The sequence below is a fragment of the Magnolia sinica genome, chromosome 4 (genome assembly GCF_029962835.1).
Source record: "Magnolia sinica isolate HGM2019 chromosome 4, MsV1, whole genome shotgun sequence".
NCBI classification, from domain to species: domain Eukaryota; kingdom Viridiplantae; phylum Streptophyta; class Magnoliopsida; order Magnoliales; family Magnoliaceae; genus Magnolia; species Magnolia sinica.
This window is the reverse complement of record NC_080576.1, coordinates 87,408,606-87,430,290: the sequence shown is the minus strand read 5'-3', so window position 1 is coordinate 87,430,290 and position 21,685 is coordinate 87,408,606. Positions and strand designations below refer to the sequence as shown.

The following is a 21,685-nucleotide window of genomic DNA, read 5'->3' as shown; positions in this document are numbered from 1 at the left end:
CGCTGTCCGGTTTGTGCGTGGTGTTTCGCCGAAGTTTCAGCCCCCCTGGAGGGCCAGAATCTGCAAATCTGCTGTAGAGGAAAGCTTGGGTACAAAAAAGGGGTGGATTTGAAGATGGGATGGCTGTGAGAGATGATGGATGTGGAGTGTAGGAGGTGGGGACGATTTGGGATGGTTGTGGCTTCGTACCACGGTAGTTAGTGCTTCGAAGAAGGGAGGGTTTCACACCCAATTAGATTCTTCAACTTAGAGAACTAGAGAAGAAGAAAAAAACACAGAATTTTATTCATAAACTTCAATGAATTAAAACCTACATGGGGTTGCCTATTTATAAGAAAACCCTAAACCCCAAAAGCCGCGCCATGTGCGCACACTAATACTTAGAGACGAAGTAACAAAAATAGCAACTAATCAGCACAATCAAAACCGTTCATGATGTTTCTAATAATGATAATAACCAAAACTCAAAATCCTAGATCATCTAGGGTAGTGGGCCACGATCATGAGATCCAATGGTGGATTCCACATGATGATTGGGTCCACTCCAATTCTCCACAGCATAGCCCCCTAACTAGGAGGTCCTCCATAGATGTCGTCGTCAATCCAGATCGATAGTGGGGCCTTCCTCCTCCTTGAGTACGTGTGTAGGGTGGGGGGCGTACGTGTGCGCATGATGTCCTCATCACTTTGGTGTACCTAAGTACATTAATGTCTATAATCTTGCCTAACCATGTACCCAAATTGATTCAATCCCTCCATTAAACATGACCATCTATTTTAATCCAATTCTCATGAAAATCAAGTGATGGGCTACAAGATCTCAATCGTTTGAATACCACCAAGTGTGATGAAAACATTTAACAATGAAAATAGAAGATCAACAGTTGAAAACATTCATAGAACCATTTAAAGCTTTTTGGGGTACCGATACTCAATGTTCAAAATATTGGTATCGCGCTATGTATCGCACTCTTGGGATATAGATACATATCGGTTATTGCACGGGATATATCTTGTTCGTATTGGGTAATTTATCGCACTTTTTGGGAAACATTGAGGAAATGGTTGAATTTTTCAATGAAACTTCAGGGGTTGTTAAAAAAGACCTTAATACACACTTTCAAAACATAACATCTCAAACAAGAAGTGCACATAATAGGTTTCCTTTGTACAGGATCCTAAGCTATACATTGGGTGACTAAACTAATGCAACATGGGTAAACATTTGGATTTGCCTCATTTTCGGGATCATGCCCTAAAATAATATGGAAAAATAGATTAATGCCATGGATGTAACACATACATCATGGTGAGGCCCACAAGCACTGACCAATAGCCACCTTGCTATTGGCATTGTCAGTAGGCAATCTGTGGGATGCAGATTTAGGAAGTTCTTGTGCTGTGATGCTGTGGGGCCCATCATGATGTTTGTGAGAAATCCACCTTGTTCATCCATTTTGAGAGCTCATTTTAGGACATGCAACAAAAAAATGAAGCAAATCCAAAACTCAAGTGGGTTGCATGAAAGGAAACAGTGGGAATTCAGTGACCGCCGTTGAAACATTCTTATGGCCACAAAGTTGTATTAGGCTAAATTTTCTGTGCTTTCACTTCATCCCAGTGGGAGTGACCTTATAAACGGTCTGGATGGCTTATAAACTTCAAGGTGGAGCCCAAGAAGGTTTCAACGGTAAGAAAATTTTCCTAGTTTTCCTTCTCGTGCGGCCCACTTGAGTTTTGGACATGCCTCATTTTTGGTCGCATGTCCTAAAATGAGCTCTCAAAACGGATGAGCGGGGTGGATTTCTCACAAACATCACGAGGGGCTCCACCTAGCATACCAACGCATGAACTTCCTGCAAAAGGCTTCCACAAGAAATCCGTGTCCCAATCTGCATTCATCCTGGTGGGGGTAGTACCAAATCCGCACGCGACGGAACAATGATGTGGGTGGGACCCTGACTGTGGGCCCCACCATGATGTATGTTTTGTATTCACACCATTCATCCAGGTCTTTGTGACCTTACCAACATGTTGGATGGCAAATAAACATTCCGGTGGACCTTATGAAATTTTATTGGTGGGTATTGAATCACTACTGCTTCTTGTGTTATGGTCCCCTTAAGATTTGGATCTGCTTCTTTTTTAGGATCATGCCCTAAAATGAGCTTCCAAAATGGATGATCGGTGTGGATGTAAGGCACACACATCACAGTGGGCCTCACAGGGAACCACCAAGGATCCACCCTAACTGCGCTCAGAACCCATGCATAGAACCAACGATGTGGGTGGGACCTTGACTGTGGGCCCCAACGTGATATATGTGTTGTATCCACATTGTCCATCCATTTAAAGAGATCATTTTAGGGCATGAGCCAAAGAATGAGGCCAATCCAAAGCTCAACTGGACCCCACCACAGAAAACAGTGGGGACAATGATTTTTATTTGAGATCCAACATGTTTATAGTTTCGGACAGATATGGACGAAGGGAAAACAGAAATATCAGCTTGATCGAAAACTTCTGTGGCCCCAAAGAAGTTTTTAATGGTAGGCATTCAATCCCTACTGTCTTATGTGGTGGGGTCCACTTGAGCTCTGGATTTGCCTCATTTTGTCTCATGACCTTAAACGATTTCTCCAAATGGATGGATGAAATGGATATACAATACATACATCAAGATGGGCCCCACTGTAAGGGCTGCACTGTCTTTCATGCAGCCCGGTCTCACCGAATCCACTCTCCCTTAAGGGTCGCATGTTAGGTGTTACCAGGGTAATAGCTTAGTGGGTGTTAATCTTACTGTCGGGCCCACCTTGATGATATTTTGTATATCCAATAAGTCCATTTGTTTTTCCACCCATTTTATGGCGTGGTTCCAAACATTAAGCATACCCAAATCTCAGGTGGTCTAGACCACATGAAACAGTGATGATTGAACGCTCCTCAATAAAAACTTCCCAAGGCCCACCTGAGATTTGGATCTACTTACGTTTTGGGATAACGTCCTTAAATGATCGGAAAAAACGGATGAGTGGCGTGGATATGAAACACAGTCATCAAGATGGGCCCCACATGGTAAGGTTAACACCCACTAAGCTGTTATTTGTGTAACAGCTAATCCACTTCTAACTTAAGAGAAGTGAGTTCGAGAGAAGACTCTCTTCTCCATTAAAAATGCCACAAGTTAGCAACCGAACCCAAATTCTTGCCCGAAATCACAACCCAAAATTCTCTCCTGAAATTCCTTTTTTTTTCACAAATCCCAACCCAAATCCCCATCCCTCTCGGTGGAAAATTGGTTTCTTTCCAAGATAATTTTCTTCGAAGAAAAAAAAGGGTTTTAGGGATTTTCTTATATGACTTGGTGATGTCGATCGCGGTCCGCCAAATTCAGTCGAAAGCGACTCCCTCAGGAAGATCACAAAGGTAAGAGATTTTTTTTTTTCCCCTATATTTATTGCCGATATCTCACAATATTTTGCAATATCTTGTGACATATTGCACGATACATAGAAGTTTGTCAAAATTTCAGTATTTTTTTCGAATTTCTTGGGGTTTCGCATCGCTCGTATACTGGGTTGGCTGATAGGCTTTAAAATCAGTCTATATGTTCCTTTCCTATTTCTTCTATGTCGCAGGGTGGAAACCAAGAAAGATTTGTTGTTTTCCCGATGTTTCCTAACGTTTTCAATGGGCTGCGATACCGATAATCTCAGCCGATTGTATCAATATTGCGAACATTGCCAGTACTAGTGAAAAACCACTAGATAGATGGTGTGATGATGTAGGACCGATGCATGAACTCAAATATTGTGTGAGATCAATCAACAAAATTAACTTAATTAATAAAAAAAACACAAAATTGCTATTATTATCACAAATACCAAAATCCCAAGAGAAGATCATGCATAATTCTAGCTTAGGTTACAAAGCATCATCCTACAAGACCATTAAATAAGGGGAACTAGGATCTAATGGATGTAGGGACATCCAAATAGCATATGGTAAAGCATATTTCAAAGGAGAAGATCTAATACTACCTAAGGTGAAATTAGGATTTAGGGAAATTGGGGAAAACTTAGATTTATGGTTAATGAGGGTAAATTGGGTAGAGGGGTTAAAGGGTTTAGGTACTAGGATAAGAGAATTATGGTTTTGGATGGAGGGAATGTAAGGATTTGAGCTTAATTGAAGAATGTGAAGAACTAGGGTCTGGTAATTTGCCAAAGGCATAAGAGTGTGGCCGTATGACCAACCCTATGGGTTCACACATGTGGTTGTATGGTCATATGTGTCGGCTAGGTTTGTGAGATTTTGGGTCCTTAGGGTTTGGCTTGTCGATAGATGTATAAGGGATAAGGATCGGAAGAATGGTGATGACTTGGGATGGAGAAGATCGAAGAACTTGAAGAATACCTCGATGGTTGATGAATGGATGAGAATGTGGGGGATAGATGGAAGCCTCACACCTTTGTTGATAAAGATTAGCCTTGCACCAATCTTCCTTCCAAATCACATGAAGATGGGAGAAGGAAGCTAGGAGCTCTCTCTCTCTCTCTCTCTCTCTCTCTCTATTCTCAAAAACCCAACTGAAGAGAGGCCACACGCCTCCCTCTTTTTATAGCTTCAAGAACTTTTCAAAATTACAATTTCAACTGTCTTATGAACTTTGACGAAAATGACCCTAATCTAATGAAAAATCAACTAAAATCACTCATAAGGTGTCCAATCATAAATTAATCATAAAATAAATCTAAAAGATAATAATCATATGATCCATGCGATCTAACGGCCTGATCATCACGTCCCTTGAATCCGACGGTCCAAATCACTCCCTAAAGCAGCCCGTGTGCATCTTCCCAGTATGGGGTCTTCCAGATGCTTGCACATGCACATGGGGTCTTTAGCATGATCATGGGTACTAGCCTAGCCACAAAGAAATCGGTGCGGCCTGTCTCCTTTGAAATGTATGCAAAGGTGTACGTGAAGTGATGTCCTCATCATTCATTCTACCAGATCTCAGCCATAAGAGTGTCGTAAGGAGACCGGTGGATCCCTTGTTGGATCATATGGACCTCAATAGTATGCTAATGCATGAACCCACCAACACCCACATGTGAGCCACTGTGATTGACTTTATAAAGAAAGCTAGGACGAACGACAATGGGTTTTATGGTATGGATGGCTTACAACAGTAGTAATGCAACAATGACGACCGTCAATCCAAGAATAAGCGCGAAGCTGTGATTGGAAGGTTGGTTTGCAACAATGTTGGAGGTTCTGGGTTTGTTGATGGAGGTGCTGGTTTGTGGCACCACTAAGATTGGAAGCTGGTTCATGGCATTGCAAACAGTTTTGAAGTTGTTGTAATTGGCCAAAACCCTAATGGGGGATTAAGGATTTGGGCGATGAGTTTGCGCCAGTGATGGGAGATGGGTTTGGTGGTGATGGCGGTAATGCCGTTGATGGCGGACGTGGGTGCAGATGAACACCAATGGCAGGATGGGTGATGGTGAAATGAGGCTGGAGACTGAGTGGTGTCATAACTAGGATTTGAAAGGGGAAGCAAGCAGAGGTTTGGGGCGAGGGCTTGCCAGTGACAACGATGACCGCTAGAGATGGGTTCGTTAATGGCAGTTCGGGGGTCTTGGGAGGTGATGAAGAAGACGATCGCAGATCCAACAACTAGCTTTGAGAGGTGATGTGATGAGGGCATCACTTCACGTACACCCTTGCGTACGTATCAGAGGAGGAGGTGGGCCGCACCGATTTCCCTATGGCTAGGCGAGTATCTGTGATCGTGGTGAAGACCCCACACTGGGAAGATGCACATGGGCTGCTTTATAGAGTGATCCAGATCGTTGGATCGGAGGGATGTGACAATTGAGCCGTTGATCAGATGATCGGGCCATTGATCGTGGATTGTCCACACTAGTTTTCTTAGATTTTATTAGTGTTATAGGATTTAATTTTGTTTATATTATGTTTGGACACCATTATGAGTGTTTTAGTTGATTTTATTTAAACTAGAGCTATTTTCGTCAAAATTCACGAAACAGGTAATTTTTCAATTTTCTTAAAGCTATAAAAGAGGGTGGGCGTGTGACCCTCTCCCTCATTAGGTTTCTGTGAAAAAAAGAAGAGAAAAGCTCTTGCTTTCTTCCTTCATCTTCAAGGGATTTGAAGATACTTTCATGTCATTTGGAAGGGAGATTAGTGTGAGGCTAATCTTTATCAACGGAGGTGCAAGGTCTCCATCTATCCCATACCGTCATCTCTTTTCCCCTCCATCCAGGTATTTTCTTCAAGTTCTTTATTCCCCCATACCAGATCTTCATCTTCTTCTAAATCTCACTTTCCCATCGCCATCAATAATCCAAACCCTAACCCTACTTCCTATATATCTCAATCTCTTTAACCCTAATTCACCCTAGGTTGTATTAGGCCCTCTAACATGAAATAGACTATACCCTATGCTAATTGGATGTCCCTAAATCCATTAGATCCTAGTTTCATTTTATTTAATGATCTTGTGTGACAATGTTGGTAACTTAGGCTAGGATTATGCATGATGTCCTTTTGGTTTTCATGATATTTGTGGTGGTTGAGGCAATGCTTGTGTTTTTTTTGTTAATTATCTTAATTCTGTTACTTGATCTCACAAGTTATTTGGTTCATGCATCGGTCCTGCATCATGATGATTGAGCGGTTGGGGGTTTGGATCGTCGGTGAGATGGGTGTTGCGACAATGGACTTGGTGGTGAAGCGTGAATTGAGGCGCAAGAGGTGAGGATTGTGATGGGGCCAATGGCTGATCGGTGGCTTAAAATGGATATGATTAGAATAGATCTTGGGCGTTGCTAACTGAGTCGGAGCAATGGACTCAATGATCAACGGTCCAGATGCACCTCTCCGTTACTATGATAACACGAGAAGATTGGAGAATTCTTTCGCATGATAACACGAGAAGATTGGAGAATTCTTTTGTGTTTTCTGTATCCATTGCTTTACCCTAATAGGGTTTAAATAGAGATATAAAATGATATACAAGGAAGGTAACTCAATTGCTATACATGGAAAGTAAATCAGTAAGAATAATTTAGAGGGAGAGATTGATTCTCTTCTCTGAAAAGGTTATAGCTATCTACAGCTATCACCTTCCCAGTACTAGAATTGGCCAAAATGCCCCTATGTGTGGCATGAATGTAAATCAGTCTTCATTTTGGGGGTTTACATTTGTTTTAAGAGTCCCCATTTTTTTGCTGTCCATTAGAGATCTGTTTAATAGCTATAATAAGCAGAATCCAGGTGTAGGATGATTCTCTTTGTGAGAGGTCTATATAAAGACCTCCATGCATGTACTAGCTCTTTATGTTTTTCTGAAATAAACAAGAAAACAGATATGGAACTTCCTGGCTTCCTACAGTCAATGATGAGATAGAGTAGAGCATGTGATCATTAGTGTGCTGATTAGCAGACTTTTTGCACACTCCCAGTCTTGAATCTTTTTCTACTACTGCTCACGTGGATGGCCTGGTGTTCCCTGCATCTTTGTGGCTCCAATATGAAATTTCAGATTTGAATATGTTGCTAATAAGTTCAGATCTAAGCATTCATAGTCCTTGTTGCATCAACATCACTCAACAATAGGGTTGTCCAAAATTTGATTTCTGCTTGGCCCAAAGCCTGGCACATTGAAAGCCCTACTCGACAATTAGTAAATGACATGAAGACTTTGCTCGTTTATCCGAAACCTTGTGAATGCCAGATCATGCTTCAAGGATTGTTCCATATATATATATATATGTATGTATGTATGTATATTGATAAACACTTTACTTGTTAGCTGTATCCATGTCCTTTCTCTGTGTGCATACATTGTGTATTACTCTCAGTTCCATTGAGGATGAAGGTCCAAAATATCGGCATTGAAGCAATATCCACCAGCACCAAAACCATAGAATCTTTTGCTAAAAAATCCAGAATAAATAAAACAGGAAAAGATTAAAAAAATGCCATATATGATATTTCTTGGTGTTCCCAAGATAAAATTAAGCATGCATCAGACCATTATGATTTGACTACCACTGTGTATTACTCTCAGTTCCATGAAGGATGAAGGTCCAAAATATCGGCATTGAAGCAATATCCACCAGCACCAAAACCATAGAATCTTTTGCTAAAAAATCCAGAATAAATAAAACAGGAAAAGATTAAAAAAATGCCATATATGATATTTCTTGGTGTTCCCAAGATAAAATTAAGCATGCATCAGACCATTATGATTTGACTACCACTGTTTGCCTCTCTAGTGTGAAGTTTTGACTTTTTGAGTAAACCTTTTGACATCAGTCCGATAGGCTTAAGGCTTTAGTTGCTCACCATATATGCTCTTTAGAAACATTGTGAAGGAAACACATACGTATGAGTCTATGAAACAATGGCTTCTCATTCCTCAGTAGCCAATCCAAAATTATACAGTAACTAATGGATCATGAGTGTATGAGTCTTCTTTCAATGGCACTAATGTTTCAAAGCTAAATGATGAGGACATCATGCGCACATGCGCACGCACACCACCACCCCTACGCACGTACGTATGCAGAAGGAGGGCCCCACCATCGATCTGGCTCGATGACAACGTCCAGGGAGGGCCTCCTAGCTAGAAGACGAAGTTTTGGTTCAAAAGGGTGGGCCCGATAGTCAAGAAAAGCCCATCTTGGGATCTCATGATCGTGGTCCACTCGTCGAATTGATTTCATATTTTAGGTTTTGCTTATTGTTATTATTTAGAACATCGTGAACGCTTTAGATTTCTTTGTTTGGTTTTTATTTTAGTTTACTTCATCGCCAAGTAATAGGTTTAGCACATGGTGCGAGTTTTTGGGGTATAGGGTTTTCCCTATAAATAGGCACCCCCTGTAGTTCTTTTCATTCATTGAAACTTAATAAAAATTTCTGCTTTATTTTTCTGCTCTCTTAGTGAGTTGTGGAAGAATTCAAAAGTGGGTGCGAAGCCCTCCCTTTTCGAAGGGCTAACTACCGTGGTGCTAAGCCACATCTATCCCCATCCGCCCCTACCCTCTTCCATCCATATCTCTCATCTTCTATCATCATTATTGCTTTGAATTTCTCAGCTTTTGCAGCTATTCATCTCCCTACAGCCAGTTTTCAGAATCTGGACCCGTAGGAGGGCTGAAACTTCGGCAGAGCACTATGCCTCGACCTTACGTTGGATCGTCGCCAAACTTGGAGGGATTGGAGGTCTCCCTGGCCGACCAATGCCCAAGTGTCACTTTGGGGAGGCGGGCTTCCATCACACGTGCGGCTAGCCCACCCGCGCACGTGCGTCAGCCCCGGGCCAATATTTGCACGCAGGAGCTTTCTCCGGGTCAGGTTTTCCTCTGATTTTCTTCTTTTCGTTCCTATTTCCTAAACCCTAGCCTTAGTTTGGATTAGCCCTAATTTATTTGCCCCTTTTTCACCCTCGAGTTCCTTGAATTGAGATTGGGGAATCCCTTGGATTAGGGACTGTTTGCTATGCATGTGTGGTTGATTTCTATTTCCCTTTAAGCATCGTTTGGTTTATAATTTTTATTAGTCCAGTCTTAGCCTATGTAGGCCTGGACCCGCATATATTCCACTTTACTTAAATGTTTGGACTTTTTATGTGGGATATGGAATTTGTGTAATTGTTTCTGAACTATGGTGATTTCAAGCCTGAAATCTCACAGATCATGTTTAATTTCATGTCCTGCATCAAATTTGGTATCAGAGCTTAGGGTTCTTATAGGGGAATACATTACATGTTTAGGGTTAGTTTGTTTGAGTACATCATGCATTCAGTAGCTTTTAGGAGTCCATAGTCCCTGATATTAGTTGCTGAAATTTCTGTTAGCAGGAAGTTAGCAATTTACATTGCTGTAACTTTCTGTTATTCCTTCATTTTGACAACTATATTGCTGGATTTTAGTAGCATTGCGTAGTTTCCCTCATATAGAGTCTCATAGGATCATTTAGTCCCATATAGTCGTCGTAGAAAGTCCTTAGGTAGAGTTGCAAGTTGTACGCCCACATGTACGGGTCATGGTTTTGGCTAGCACCCTACACTAAACATGGAACAACTGCTAGAGTCACTAAACAATCTATCCCAACAGATCGAGTCTTGGGGTAAGTGCTTGGAAAAAGACATAGATCAACGCCTTGACCAAATAGAGGCCTCCCTCAGGACAAACTCCACCATTATGGAAGATGGCCAATCTCAGGCAGGTGGCTAGGAGGATCGACCAATGAATGGAAGTGGCCAAGGAATCAGTCATGGGCGTGCACCTGTACCCCCACCCCATGAGGGACATCAAGACCATTATTTTGAGGGGTACAACATGTGCAGCCTCGTGGCTAGAGAGAGTGCACCAGAGGCTATTGTAGAGTTACCTACTGAGGCCATTCTGGTAGTAGATGAGTTTCATGATGTCTTTCCTGATGATCTATCGGATGAGTCTCCCCCTAGGAGCGATATAGAGCACACCAGAACATGGGACATTGTAATACCAACAACCGAGTTTGCGTTTAATACTTCTGTCGATAGGTCCACAGGTCTTAGTTCTTACGAAGTCGTTACTGGTTATAAACCTGAGAAACCTATTGATCTTGTCCCTATGTCACTGTCCCATAGGCCGTCAGAACTTGCAGAGTCTTTTGTGCATCACATTCATTCATGGCATCAAGAAATCAGGCAGAAGATCACTACTAGTAATGAACATTACAAATTTTCTGCAGACCAACATAAATGTTTCAAGGAATTCAATGTAAGAGATTCTGTGATGGTCCGCATCAGGCCCGAGCGGTATCCTCCGGGAGCTGTTCGTAAGTTACATGCGCGTAGTGCTGGACCCGTCAAAATTATAAAACGAAACGGTTTCAATGCGTATGTGGCCAATCTTCCACCCTCCATGGGAATTAGATCCACATTCAATGTGAAGGATCTAATTGCATTTCAAGGGGCCATTGATGCATTGTCCAGCCTTTCGCCTAACCATCCTGATTCATCAGACCTTTCCCTTATTCCATGGCCCCCTCCCGACCTATTTTCCCAGCCTCTACCTCCCATACCTACCCGTCCCGACCCATTTTCCCAGCCTGTACCTCCCATACCTACCTATCCTGACCCATCTTCCCAGCTACTACGTCCCATATCTACCCTTCCCGACCCATTTTCTCAGCCTTTACCTCACATACCTCACATACCTACCCTTCCCACACCTAGATAGGAAATAGAGGATATTCTGGACCATCAGATAATATCCACGTCGGATAGTGAGTTTCAGAAGTACTTGGTTAAATGGAAGTCACGCCCAGCTTTAGACAACACGTGGCTCACTGAGGAGGAGCTTCAGAGACTTGATCCTGACATCCTGGATTGGTTTAGGAGTTTTATTTCGCCAATGGCGAAATCTTCGCAGCCGGGGAGAATTGATGAGGACATCATGCGCACACGCACACGCGCACGCACACCACCCTCCTACGCACGTACGTATGCAGAAGAAGGGCCCCACCATCGATCTAGCTCGATGACGACGTCTAGGGAGGGCCTCCTAGTTAGAAGACGAAGTTTTGGTTTAAAAGGGTGGGCCCGATAGTCAAGAAAAACCCATCACGGGATCTCATGATCGTGGCCCACTCGTCGGATTGATTTCATATTTTAGTTTTTGCTTATTATTATTATTTAGAATATCGTGAACGCTTTAGATTTTTTTGTTTGGTTTTTATTTTAGTTTACTTCATCGCCAAGTAATAGGTTGCGCACATGGTGCGAGTTTTTAGGGTATAGGGTTTTCCCTATAAATAGGCACCCCCTGTAGTTCTTTTCATTCATTGAAGCTTAATAAAAATTCTTGCTTTATTTTTCTGCTCTCTTAGTGAGTTGTGGAAGAATTCAAAAGTGGGTGCGAAGCCCTCCCTTTTCGAAGGGCTAACTACCGTGGTGCGAAGCCACATCTATCCCCATCTGCCCCTACCCTCTTCCATTCATATCTCTCATCTTCTATCATCATTATTGCTTTGAATTTTCCAGCTTTTGCGGCTATTCATCCCTCTACAGCCAGTTTCTAGAATCTGGACCTATAGGAGGGCTGAAACTTAGGCGGAGCACTATGCCTCGACCTTACGTCGGATCGTCGTCAAACTTGGAGAGATTGGAGGTCTCCCTGGCCGACCAGGCCTAAGTATCACTTTGGGGAGGCGGGCTTTCATCACACGTGCGGCCAGCCCACCCGCACACGTGTGTCAGCCTCGGGCCACCATCTGTACGCAGGAGCTTTCTCCGGGTCAGGTTTTCTTCTCTTCATTCCTATTTCCTAAACCCTAGCCTTAGTTTGCATTAGCCCAAATTTATTTGCCCCTTTTTTCACCCTAGGGTTCCTTGAATTGAGATTGGGGAATCCCTTGGATTAGGGACTGTTTGCTATGCATGTGTGGTTGATTTCTATTTTCTTTTGAGCATCGTTTGGTTTATAATTTTTATTGGTCCAGTCTTAGCCTATGCAGGTCTGGACCCACATAGATTCCCCTTTACTTGAATGTTTGTACTTTTTATGTGGGATATGGAATTTGTGTAATTTTTTCTGAACTAGGGTGATTTTAAGCCTGAAATCTCACACATCATGTTTAATTTCATGTCCTGCATCACTAAAACTAAAAGGAACACAACACACTACATAGCTTCTATGATCTTTTTTCTTTTTTCTTCTTTTTTTTTTTTTTTGAAGTGAATGTAGCTTGTATGCAATTATGAATCTATGAGATACTGGTTGGGTATTTTTGAAAGTCTATATCAGTTTATGACTTTCAATGAGTCTTCAAGTAGTTTACTCTTGGTTCAATTGCTGCTAACGATGACTTTGATGATGACTTGTGTTTGTCAACTTCTACTCTGATTATATTTATTGCGAGAAATACTACTAAGCTATTAGTCTGAACTCTTTTCTTTTTGCTAGCAAGAACTGTTAATTGATTTAACCCTTTTAGGTCATAGTCTGTGTCTTTTATTAAAATTGTCACCATTGCCTACTTTTATGATGAGTTTACTTCAGTGTTATACAATGCAGAGTTGTAGTACTGTTCTATTATTAGTTAATATTATTTGTGATTCAGGACACTCTCGCCAATGAACTCATTTGCTTCTGAACTTGGCGTTCAGTTTGAAGCATGCATGGAAGCGCCACATGTTATAGATGTGGAATCACAGGTGTGAATTATGATTCTTAAAATGTTTTTGCTCATTGGATTCAGTTGCATGCCTTCTTTATTAATGTCATGATCTAATTTAATAGCTTCACTGATAATTTAATTGCCATCATTATTTGCAGCTTTGGGCTGCTGTTATCTCTACTGGTCCAGGGAATTGTCAGTTGAATGCCAGTTATAAAACAGCTGATGGGTATGCTTTTCAGGTAAGCTGTGGTACCTTGACGTGAGATTCTCTTCCTTGGGAGCAGTTATGGATAAGTAATAATTTACCATTGATTATAAAGGATGCGCTTGGGGTTTCTTTAGAGGAAATTTGCAAGATTGTGCCAGGTGGTGCTCTTGTTTTCTTTCCTAGCTACAAGTTGCTGGAAAAGCTACGCACTCGTTGGGTTCAAACAGGTCAATGGTCTAGATTAAATGCACAAAAATCCCTTTTTGTTGGTAAGTGTTCATTTGTACACGTGCGTGCTTGTGTTACTTTTGGCTAATATTTGCATGCTTTCATGTAGGGGTAATCTTTGTGAAGTATATACTGCTTTTAGAATTGTGAGGAAGTATGGCATTTCTTTAGAGATGTTAAAATCCATGGTAGAGAGGAGAGGAGAAGGGAAATGTGTAAGAAAAGAAAGGATTGAGGGAGATTAAGAAAGGCCTCTCTCCTCAAGTTCTATTAATAAAAACCCTAATGCATCAAGCAATATGGTGTCCTATAAGAGCACCCATTACAATGCACAGCCATGCACACTACTTTTACGCTCACCCACACTCTCATACAAACACTCACACATCTCCTACAAGTGATATTATGTTTTTAGATAGATTTGGCTAGCTTTCTAGTTCCAGCAGAAAAGATATTGGGAGCGAACTAACATTCGAATAGTGAATATTATGTGGCTTTGCATCTTTTGCATGCCATTGGAACGTTTTTTAAATTTTTTTTTTTTTTTTTTTTTTTTTTTTTTTTTTTTTTTTTTTTTTTTTAATCTCTTTGTATTTCTTGATGTACGTTTAAGTTTATTGTTTTTGTACCATAAGGAATTGACTCTGGGAGGTCTAATTGTTTATGTGTTGTCCAGAGCCAAGAGGAAACCAGGAGGATTTTGAGCCTGTTTTGAAGGGTTATTATGATTCAATTCGTGGAAAGGGTAAATCTCTGGGCCAAGGAGCTGCTCCTTGGAAACTCAAAAGGAATCATAAGCGAGACTCTAAAAACCTGAGTAACAACGAGCTCCCAGTAAATTTTGTAAATGGAGCTGCTTTTCTTGCAGTTTGCCGAGGAAAGGTGCCTGTTTTTTTTATTTTTTTTATTTTTTATTTTTATAAATATTATTATTGAACTTGTGAATGGCATTTCTTTGTAGTTCTATATACTTCTGTTTTTCGTGGGTACACCACCTCCATTGCTAAAACTATTTCTTCTTTTGTTTGTGATATCTTTGCAATGCTTCTATATATAATATCAGAGTCATTTACTTGCAACTCGTCACTTTAAAATTTTCGATTTCATTGTTCTTTAAGCATGCCATTGCTTTTAAGTATTTGGGATTCTATGTTTTATTCTTTCCAATCTTAAAAACTTGAGTTTATGAGAAACTGAGAGTCTGATATTTCTTCATTCATCGATTGATGTTTCTATACAATGATTGCCAAGTGATAGATCACGATATTACAGATGAAGGAAAAGAGAGTTCTTAGAGGAAGGGAAGAGAGAGTTGTTATTATCCTCTCTCAGTCAAAATAGTTTTATTTATAATGAAATTGGGTACAAAGATAGAAACCAAAGATACATAAGATAAAAAAAACATAAATAAGAATATCCTTAGTATGGTGCGTGATAGGACCATTCAACATTGTTACACATGACACTTATTCTTCAACGCTCCCCCTAAAGATGGAACATAGATATCATGCACATGCAACTTGCCCATAAGATAATGCAAATGAGATGAAGTAGGAGCTTTGGTGAGAATGCCATCCTTCTAGTCTTTGGAGCAAATAAATGGAGTGTGCGACAATTTTTCTCTCTCACAAAATGCCAATCAACTTCAATATGTTTTGTCCTCTTATGGAAAGTAGGATTAGAGGCAATGAATCACAACTTGATTGCCACAATGTAAGGGGATAGGTAGAGGCACATTGAATCCCATTTTGTGAAGAGGAGATCTGACTCAGATGATCTCACACGTTGCATGGGCCACATGGCAAGATATTCCGCTTTGGCCGACGAATGGGCAACTATTGATTGGTTCTTGCTTTTTAACGATACACGATTACTCCAAACAAATGTTCAATAACTAGTAGGGAATCATTTGTCTGTAGAATAACTTGCACTATCAACATCACAATACCCACTCTAATTCAAGTGGCCATGATTAGAATTACAAAAGATCCTTTTGGAGCTGATTTTAGGTACCTTGGAATCCGACACACTACCTCTAGACAATGAGAACATGGAGAATGCATGAATTGACTAGACACACCACCAACAACATAAATAATATCTAGGTGCCTGGGTGTTAGATGTATATGATGTCTCATAAGACTAAGATACATGCCAGAATCTTCGACCTCATTGGACTATCTCTCATATAGCCAATGGTTCACCTCAATTGTAGTTTTTACTGGATGAGCTCTAAGCAACCCAAATCCTATGAGCAGGACATAACAGTAGAGAATGGTTTGATGATTATAATGTGAAGAAAAGAGGAGAAGATTGAGAGAGAAGAAGGTGGAAGAGAGTTTGGGAAAGATGTGTTAGGCTAGTTTATCCTATCACACAATATTTTATTATAATAGAGCATATAGTACACCATAGGAGAAGAGGAAAGTGTGTAAATGCACTGACATTAAAAGGGCCTAACCATATACACTACACACTAACATTCTCTATACGCCCCCTCAAGTTGGAGCATAGATGTTGATCATGCCCAACTTGTCACGAACACGATGAAGAGCATCTCGACTCAAGGACTTTGTAAGAACATCAGCAAGTTGATCCCCATATTGAGCAAAAGGGGTGACGATTTCCTTAGAAGCTACTTTCTCTCGAATAAAGTGACAGTCGACCTCAATATGCTTGGTTCGCTCGTGGAAAATAGGGTTACGAGCAATATGGATGGCCGCTTGGTTGTCACAGTGAAGAGGATCATGATCCGAATGAGGATAGCCAAGTTCTTTAAGAAGGTTGCGAAGCCACATGAGCTCTTACGTCGCATGAGCCATAGCACGATATTCTGCTTCAGCTGAGGACCGAGCAACAATCGGTTGCTTTTTGCTCTTCTATGTTATAAGATTGCCACCTAGGAAGGTACAAAAGCTGGATGTAGAGCGACGATCATAAGCACTAGCACAATCAGTATTGGAATAGTCAGAAAGATGAAGATGACCATGCAACTGAAAGCGGAGGCCAAGACCCGGGGCTGATTTTAGATACCGAAGTATGCAGTAGACACCCATGAGATGGGAAGTATGGGGAGCTTGCATGAATTGGCTAACAACGCCCACCGCAAATTAGAGATCTGGGTGAGTAATAGTTAGGTAAATAAGCCGTCCTACAAGTCGTCGATACATCCTGGGATCAGTAAGGAGAGCACCATCATCTGGTCAAAGCTTCTGCGAAGTATCCATGGGAGTGGTAGCGGGCTTGCACCCTAACATGCCGGTCTTCATGAGAAGATCAAGCACATATTTTTGTTGTGACAAGACCAATTCGGATGATGAGCGACTAACTTCAATTCCGAGGAAGTAGCGAAGAGGACCAAGATCCTTGATCTCAAACTTGGTCTTAAAAAATACTCTGACCTCCCTCATTCCAACAGAATCACTACCGGACAGAACAATATCATCCACATAGACAATGAGAACCATGATGCTCGTCGATCGATGACATATAAAGAGAGAATGATCGGCATAACTACGAACAAAGCTGAACTCCAAGAGAGCCTGACTGAATTTTTCGAACCATGCACGTGGGGATTGTTTGAGTCCATAAAGAGCCTTCTTCAACCGACATACAAGCGCAGGGTTGTGAGAAGCAACAAAGTTAGGAGGTTGATGCATGTAGACTTCCTCTGCAAGGTCCCCATGGAGAAATGCACTCTTAACATCAAGTTGAAACAAGGGCCATGATAAATTAACTGCCAAGGAGATCACAACGCGAATCGAATTAAGCTTTGCCACTGGAGAGAATGTCTCGAAGTAATCCACACCATGAGTCTGTGTGTAACCTTAGCAACAAGACGAACTTTATAGCGATCAATGGAGTCATTTGGAAGAAACTTGATCTTATAAACCCATAGACATCCAGCAGGTTTATGTCCTAAAGGAAGTGACACAAGGTCCCAAGTATGATTCTTCTCAAGTGCAGACATTTCTTCCATCATCGCTTTCGTCCAGTCAGGACTTTGAAGAACATGTGAGAGAGACCGAGAATAGTCAGTGATGAAAGGGAAGCTGTAAACAATTGAAAATATGGTGAAAGATGATCATATGAAACGAAATTACTAATGAGGTGTTGAGTATAAAATCGTGACCCTTTGCGCAAGGCAATGGGGAGATCTAAACTCCAGGTAGGAGAGTCACCTGAGCTAACATTCAAAGTGAGCGGAAGGGTGGATGGTTGAGTGTGTGAAGATTTATCTCGACGATGATACACCCGTAGAGGCTTAGGGTCACCCAAATCACCAACAAGATGCTGAACAGAGGGGAGAGGAGTTTTCCCATGATCACTAATGGAAAGAGGAAGAGGATAAGAGTTATACTCCCCTTGACTCGCAAGAGGATCACCGAGGGATTGGCCTGGAGCGGAGAAAAAAGAAATATCCTCAAAGAAGGTTACTTCGACAGAGACATTTCTTGCAAGTCAACGGGTCAAAACATTTATACCCTTTCTGACTCGAGTATACCCTAGAAAGACACATTTAATTGCCTTGGGGCTAAGTTTATCATTACTTCCATCCAAAATTTGAATAAAGCATGTGCAACCAAAAACTTTAGGTGGTAGAGGAAATAGATTATCATGAGGATACACTATAGTAAATGAAGATTTGTAAGGCAGGATACGCGAAGGTATACAATTAATAAGAAAAGTAGCAGTTAGAAGAGCATCGCCCCAAAAATGTTTAGGTAGGTGCATACCAAGCAGAAGGGTACGAGCAACTTCAAGTAGATGAAGATTCTTTCATTCTGCAATACCATTTTGTTGAGGTGTTCGAGCACACGACGTCCTAGACAAAATACCATGTTCCTCCAAGAAGGACAGAAAGGCAATAGACATGTATTTGCCCCCCCCCCCCCCCCAATTATTAGAATGGAGTTAATGGAACATTGAAATTGAGTGCACACTTCGTGATAAAACATTTTAAACGCATTAAACACTTCACTTTTAGATTTCAAAAGATAAATCCAAGTCATGCGTGAATAATCATCAATAAAGGTAACAAAATATCTAAATCCAAAAGTGGAGGTAACCAGAGTTGTTCCCCAGACATTCGAGTGAACCAAAACAAAAGGTTGAGATTTCCTCTTAAAAGAGCTAGGATGAAACGTAGCACGATGATGTTTAGACAATTCACAAATATCACTACATAACTGATGCAGGATATGGAAAATTAAATATAATATGCAAGATTTCAGGCTTAGATCCTACCAATTCAGAAACAATCACACAAATTCCACGTCCCACATGAAAATCCAAACATTCAATTTAAAAAAAAAAAAAAGGAATCTATGCGGGTCCAAGCTGACATAGGCTAGGACTGGACCAATAAAAATTATAAACCAAACGATGTCAAAGGGAAATAAAATCAACTACTCATGCATAAAAATTAGTCCCTAATCCAAGGGATTCCCTAATTTCAATTCAAGGAACCCTACGGTGATAAAAAGGGGCAAATTAATTAGGGATCATGTAATCTAGGGCTAGGATTCATGAAAAACGGCTATGAGAGGATAAAAGAGGATAAAAACCTGAGCCAAAAGATGATCCTGCATGTGGACAGCAACAATGGCCCAGACGGACGTGCGTGTGATCCCGGCCGCACGTGTGTGGGGTCCACTATTCAGAAAAAGGCCACCTTGGCCCTAGTCGGCCAGGGATGAACTCCAAAATCCCCAAATCTCAGCTCGATCCGATGTACGGTTTATGCATGGTGCTCCGCCAAAGTTTCAGCTCGCCTGCGGGCCGAAATCTGGAAACCTGCTATAATGAAGAAATCTGATGCAACAAAAGGACAAATTCGAAGTACGGATGGTGAGGGAAGATGGAAAAAAAGATGATGGAAGATGGGGGTGAATTGGGATCGATGTGGCTTCGCACCACGGTAGTTAGCCCTTCGAAAAGGGAGGGCTTCGCACCCACTTTTGAATTCTTCCACAACTTACTAAGAGAGTAGAAAAATAAAGCAGAAATTTTTTTATTAACTTCAATGAATGAAAAGAACTACAAGGGGTGCCTATTTATAGGGAGAATCCTATACCCAAAAACTCGCACCATGTGCGACACCTATTACTTGGCGATGAAGTAAACTAAAATAAAAACCAAACAAGGAAATCTAAAGCGTTCACGATGTTCTAAATAATAACAATAAGCAAAACTTAAAATATAAAACCAATTCGACGAGTGGGCCACGATCATGAGATCCCATGGTGGGCTTTTCTTGACTATTGGGTCACTTTTCTGAACCAAAACTTTACTTCTAGCTAGGAGGCCCTCCCTGAACGTCGTCATCGAGCCAGATCAATAGTGGGGTCCTCCTTCTACGTACGTACGCGCGTAGGGGGGCGGCGTGAGTGCGCGTGATGTCCCCATCAATAACGGTTTAGTGACAAATAAGGAGGAAAACAAAATTCTCAATCTAACTATTGATGGGTGGCCTAAGCGGCATGCCACCGAGTCATGGACTCTCTATCCAGAGAAAAGGTACTAGAAGCGGCAACGGGTGTATCATCAAGATGATAAATGCCTCCTTACTCATGCCCCCCACCAATCACTCTTTTTGTTTGTAGGTCCTGAAATAAACAATAAGAAGGGAAGAAGGCAATTAAACAATTTAATGATTTAGTAAGAGAGCTAACAGACAATAAGTTTAATGGAAAATGAGGCACATGCAAGACTGAGGACAAAGACAAGGAAGAAGAAAGGGAGATGAAACCAATCCCAGAGATGGGAGTTTGGGTTCCATTTGCGACTGTGACATACTGAGTGTGGGGAGAAGGAGAATAAGAGGAAAAGAATTGAGACTTACCAGTCATATGGGAGGAAGCTCCAGAGTCTATGACCCAGGAGGTAGGAGAGGATGACACAAGAAGAGCAGTACCTGGCTGGGTCGAAGCTGCGTGAGATGGCTCAGGAATATCATGAACGTGAAGCCGCATAAGGGCATTATATGCAGCTCGAGAAATGATGAGAGACTCCCTTGAAGTAGACTGCTTAGCTGTCGGGGTGGAAGATTGTGTCTCAGGACCAACTGTGGATGCAACAGGAGTAGCGGCATACGTAGGACGACCATGGATCTGCCAGCAATAAGTAACGCTGTGATTAGTTCTACTGTAATGTGAATAAATACGGGAACCATCACGTTCTCGTCCACATCCGCCACAACCATGAAGACTATGACCGCCACAACTGCGATCTCCCTCGCGGCTCTACCAAGATCACCAAAACTAGAAATGTGCCCTGAACTCAAGGATGATTACCTGAAGGCCAAGAGAGGACTGATCGCTAGCAAGATGTGCCGAACGCTCTGGTGGCACAAATGAATGAGAAGGAAGAGTAGAGACAGTAGTGCGCTGACACTTGGCATAGACCGTCGTCAATGGAGGAAGAAGATCTTGTATAACAACCTGATCTCGAACATGAAGATAATCGGAATTCAACCTAGCTAGGAACTGCATGATACGAGTATCATCCCGCTGCTTATGGGCATGTTCATGATCCTCTTTACATTTGGAAGGAAGAGGCTGATACAGGTCCAACTCATCCCACATACCCGAAGCGTCGAATAGTAATCTTTTAATGATCTTGAATTTTGTTGGAACTGACCAATTTCTTGAATAAGCTGGAATACCCGGGAAATTTTTTGAGATTTTGAGAACATATCATGAAGCGTATCCCAAATGCCTTTAGCCAAGGATAAAAACATCACTGAGTGGCTAATCAAGGAATCCATACTATTCAACAACCATGCAATAACTTGATAATTCTCCTTTGTCCAAGACTTGCAAGTAACATTTGTAGAGCTTGAACGATCATCCAAAATATACAACTTCTCACGGGCTCCTAAGAACACTTTTAAGATTGTGCCCATTGAAGATAGTTGTCACCATTCAACTTAGTGGAGGTAATTTGCAAGGAGTTGGATTCAAGAGACCCTATGCCAAGAGATGAGGGCCCTTTGTCAGCCATAGGAGAGTCCAAGAGAGATAAACCTATGCC

General features: G+C 41.4%; 1 protein-coding gene across 3 annotated transcripts in view; it reads left to right on the top strand.

Moving 5' to 3' along the window:
• Positions 1-21,685, top strand: part of LOC131243331 (uncharacterized) — a 130,434-nt gene that overhangs the window by 59,728 nt on the left and 49,021 nt on the right. For all 3 annotated transcript variants that reach the window (XR_009170024.1, XM_058242606.1, XM_058242605.1), the window contains exons 15-18: positions 13,156-13,249; positions 13,371-13,454; positions 13,536-13,692; positions 14,328-14,533. Coding sequence is in view for 2 of the 3 variants with exons in the window: in XM_058242606.1 (XP_058098589.1) it covers positions 13,156-13,249; positions 13,371-13,454; positions 13,536-13,692; positions 14,328-14,533 (541 nt within the window). In the remaining variant the exon portion in view is untranslated. The remainder of the gene's footprint in view (positions 1-13,155; positions 13,250-13,370; positions 13,455-13,535; positions 13,693-14,327; positions 14,534-21,685) is intronic.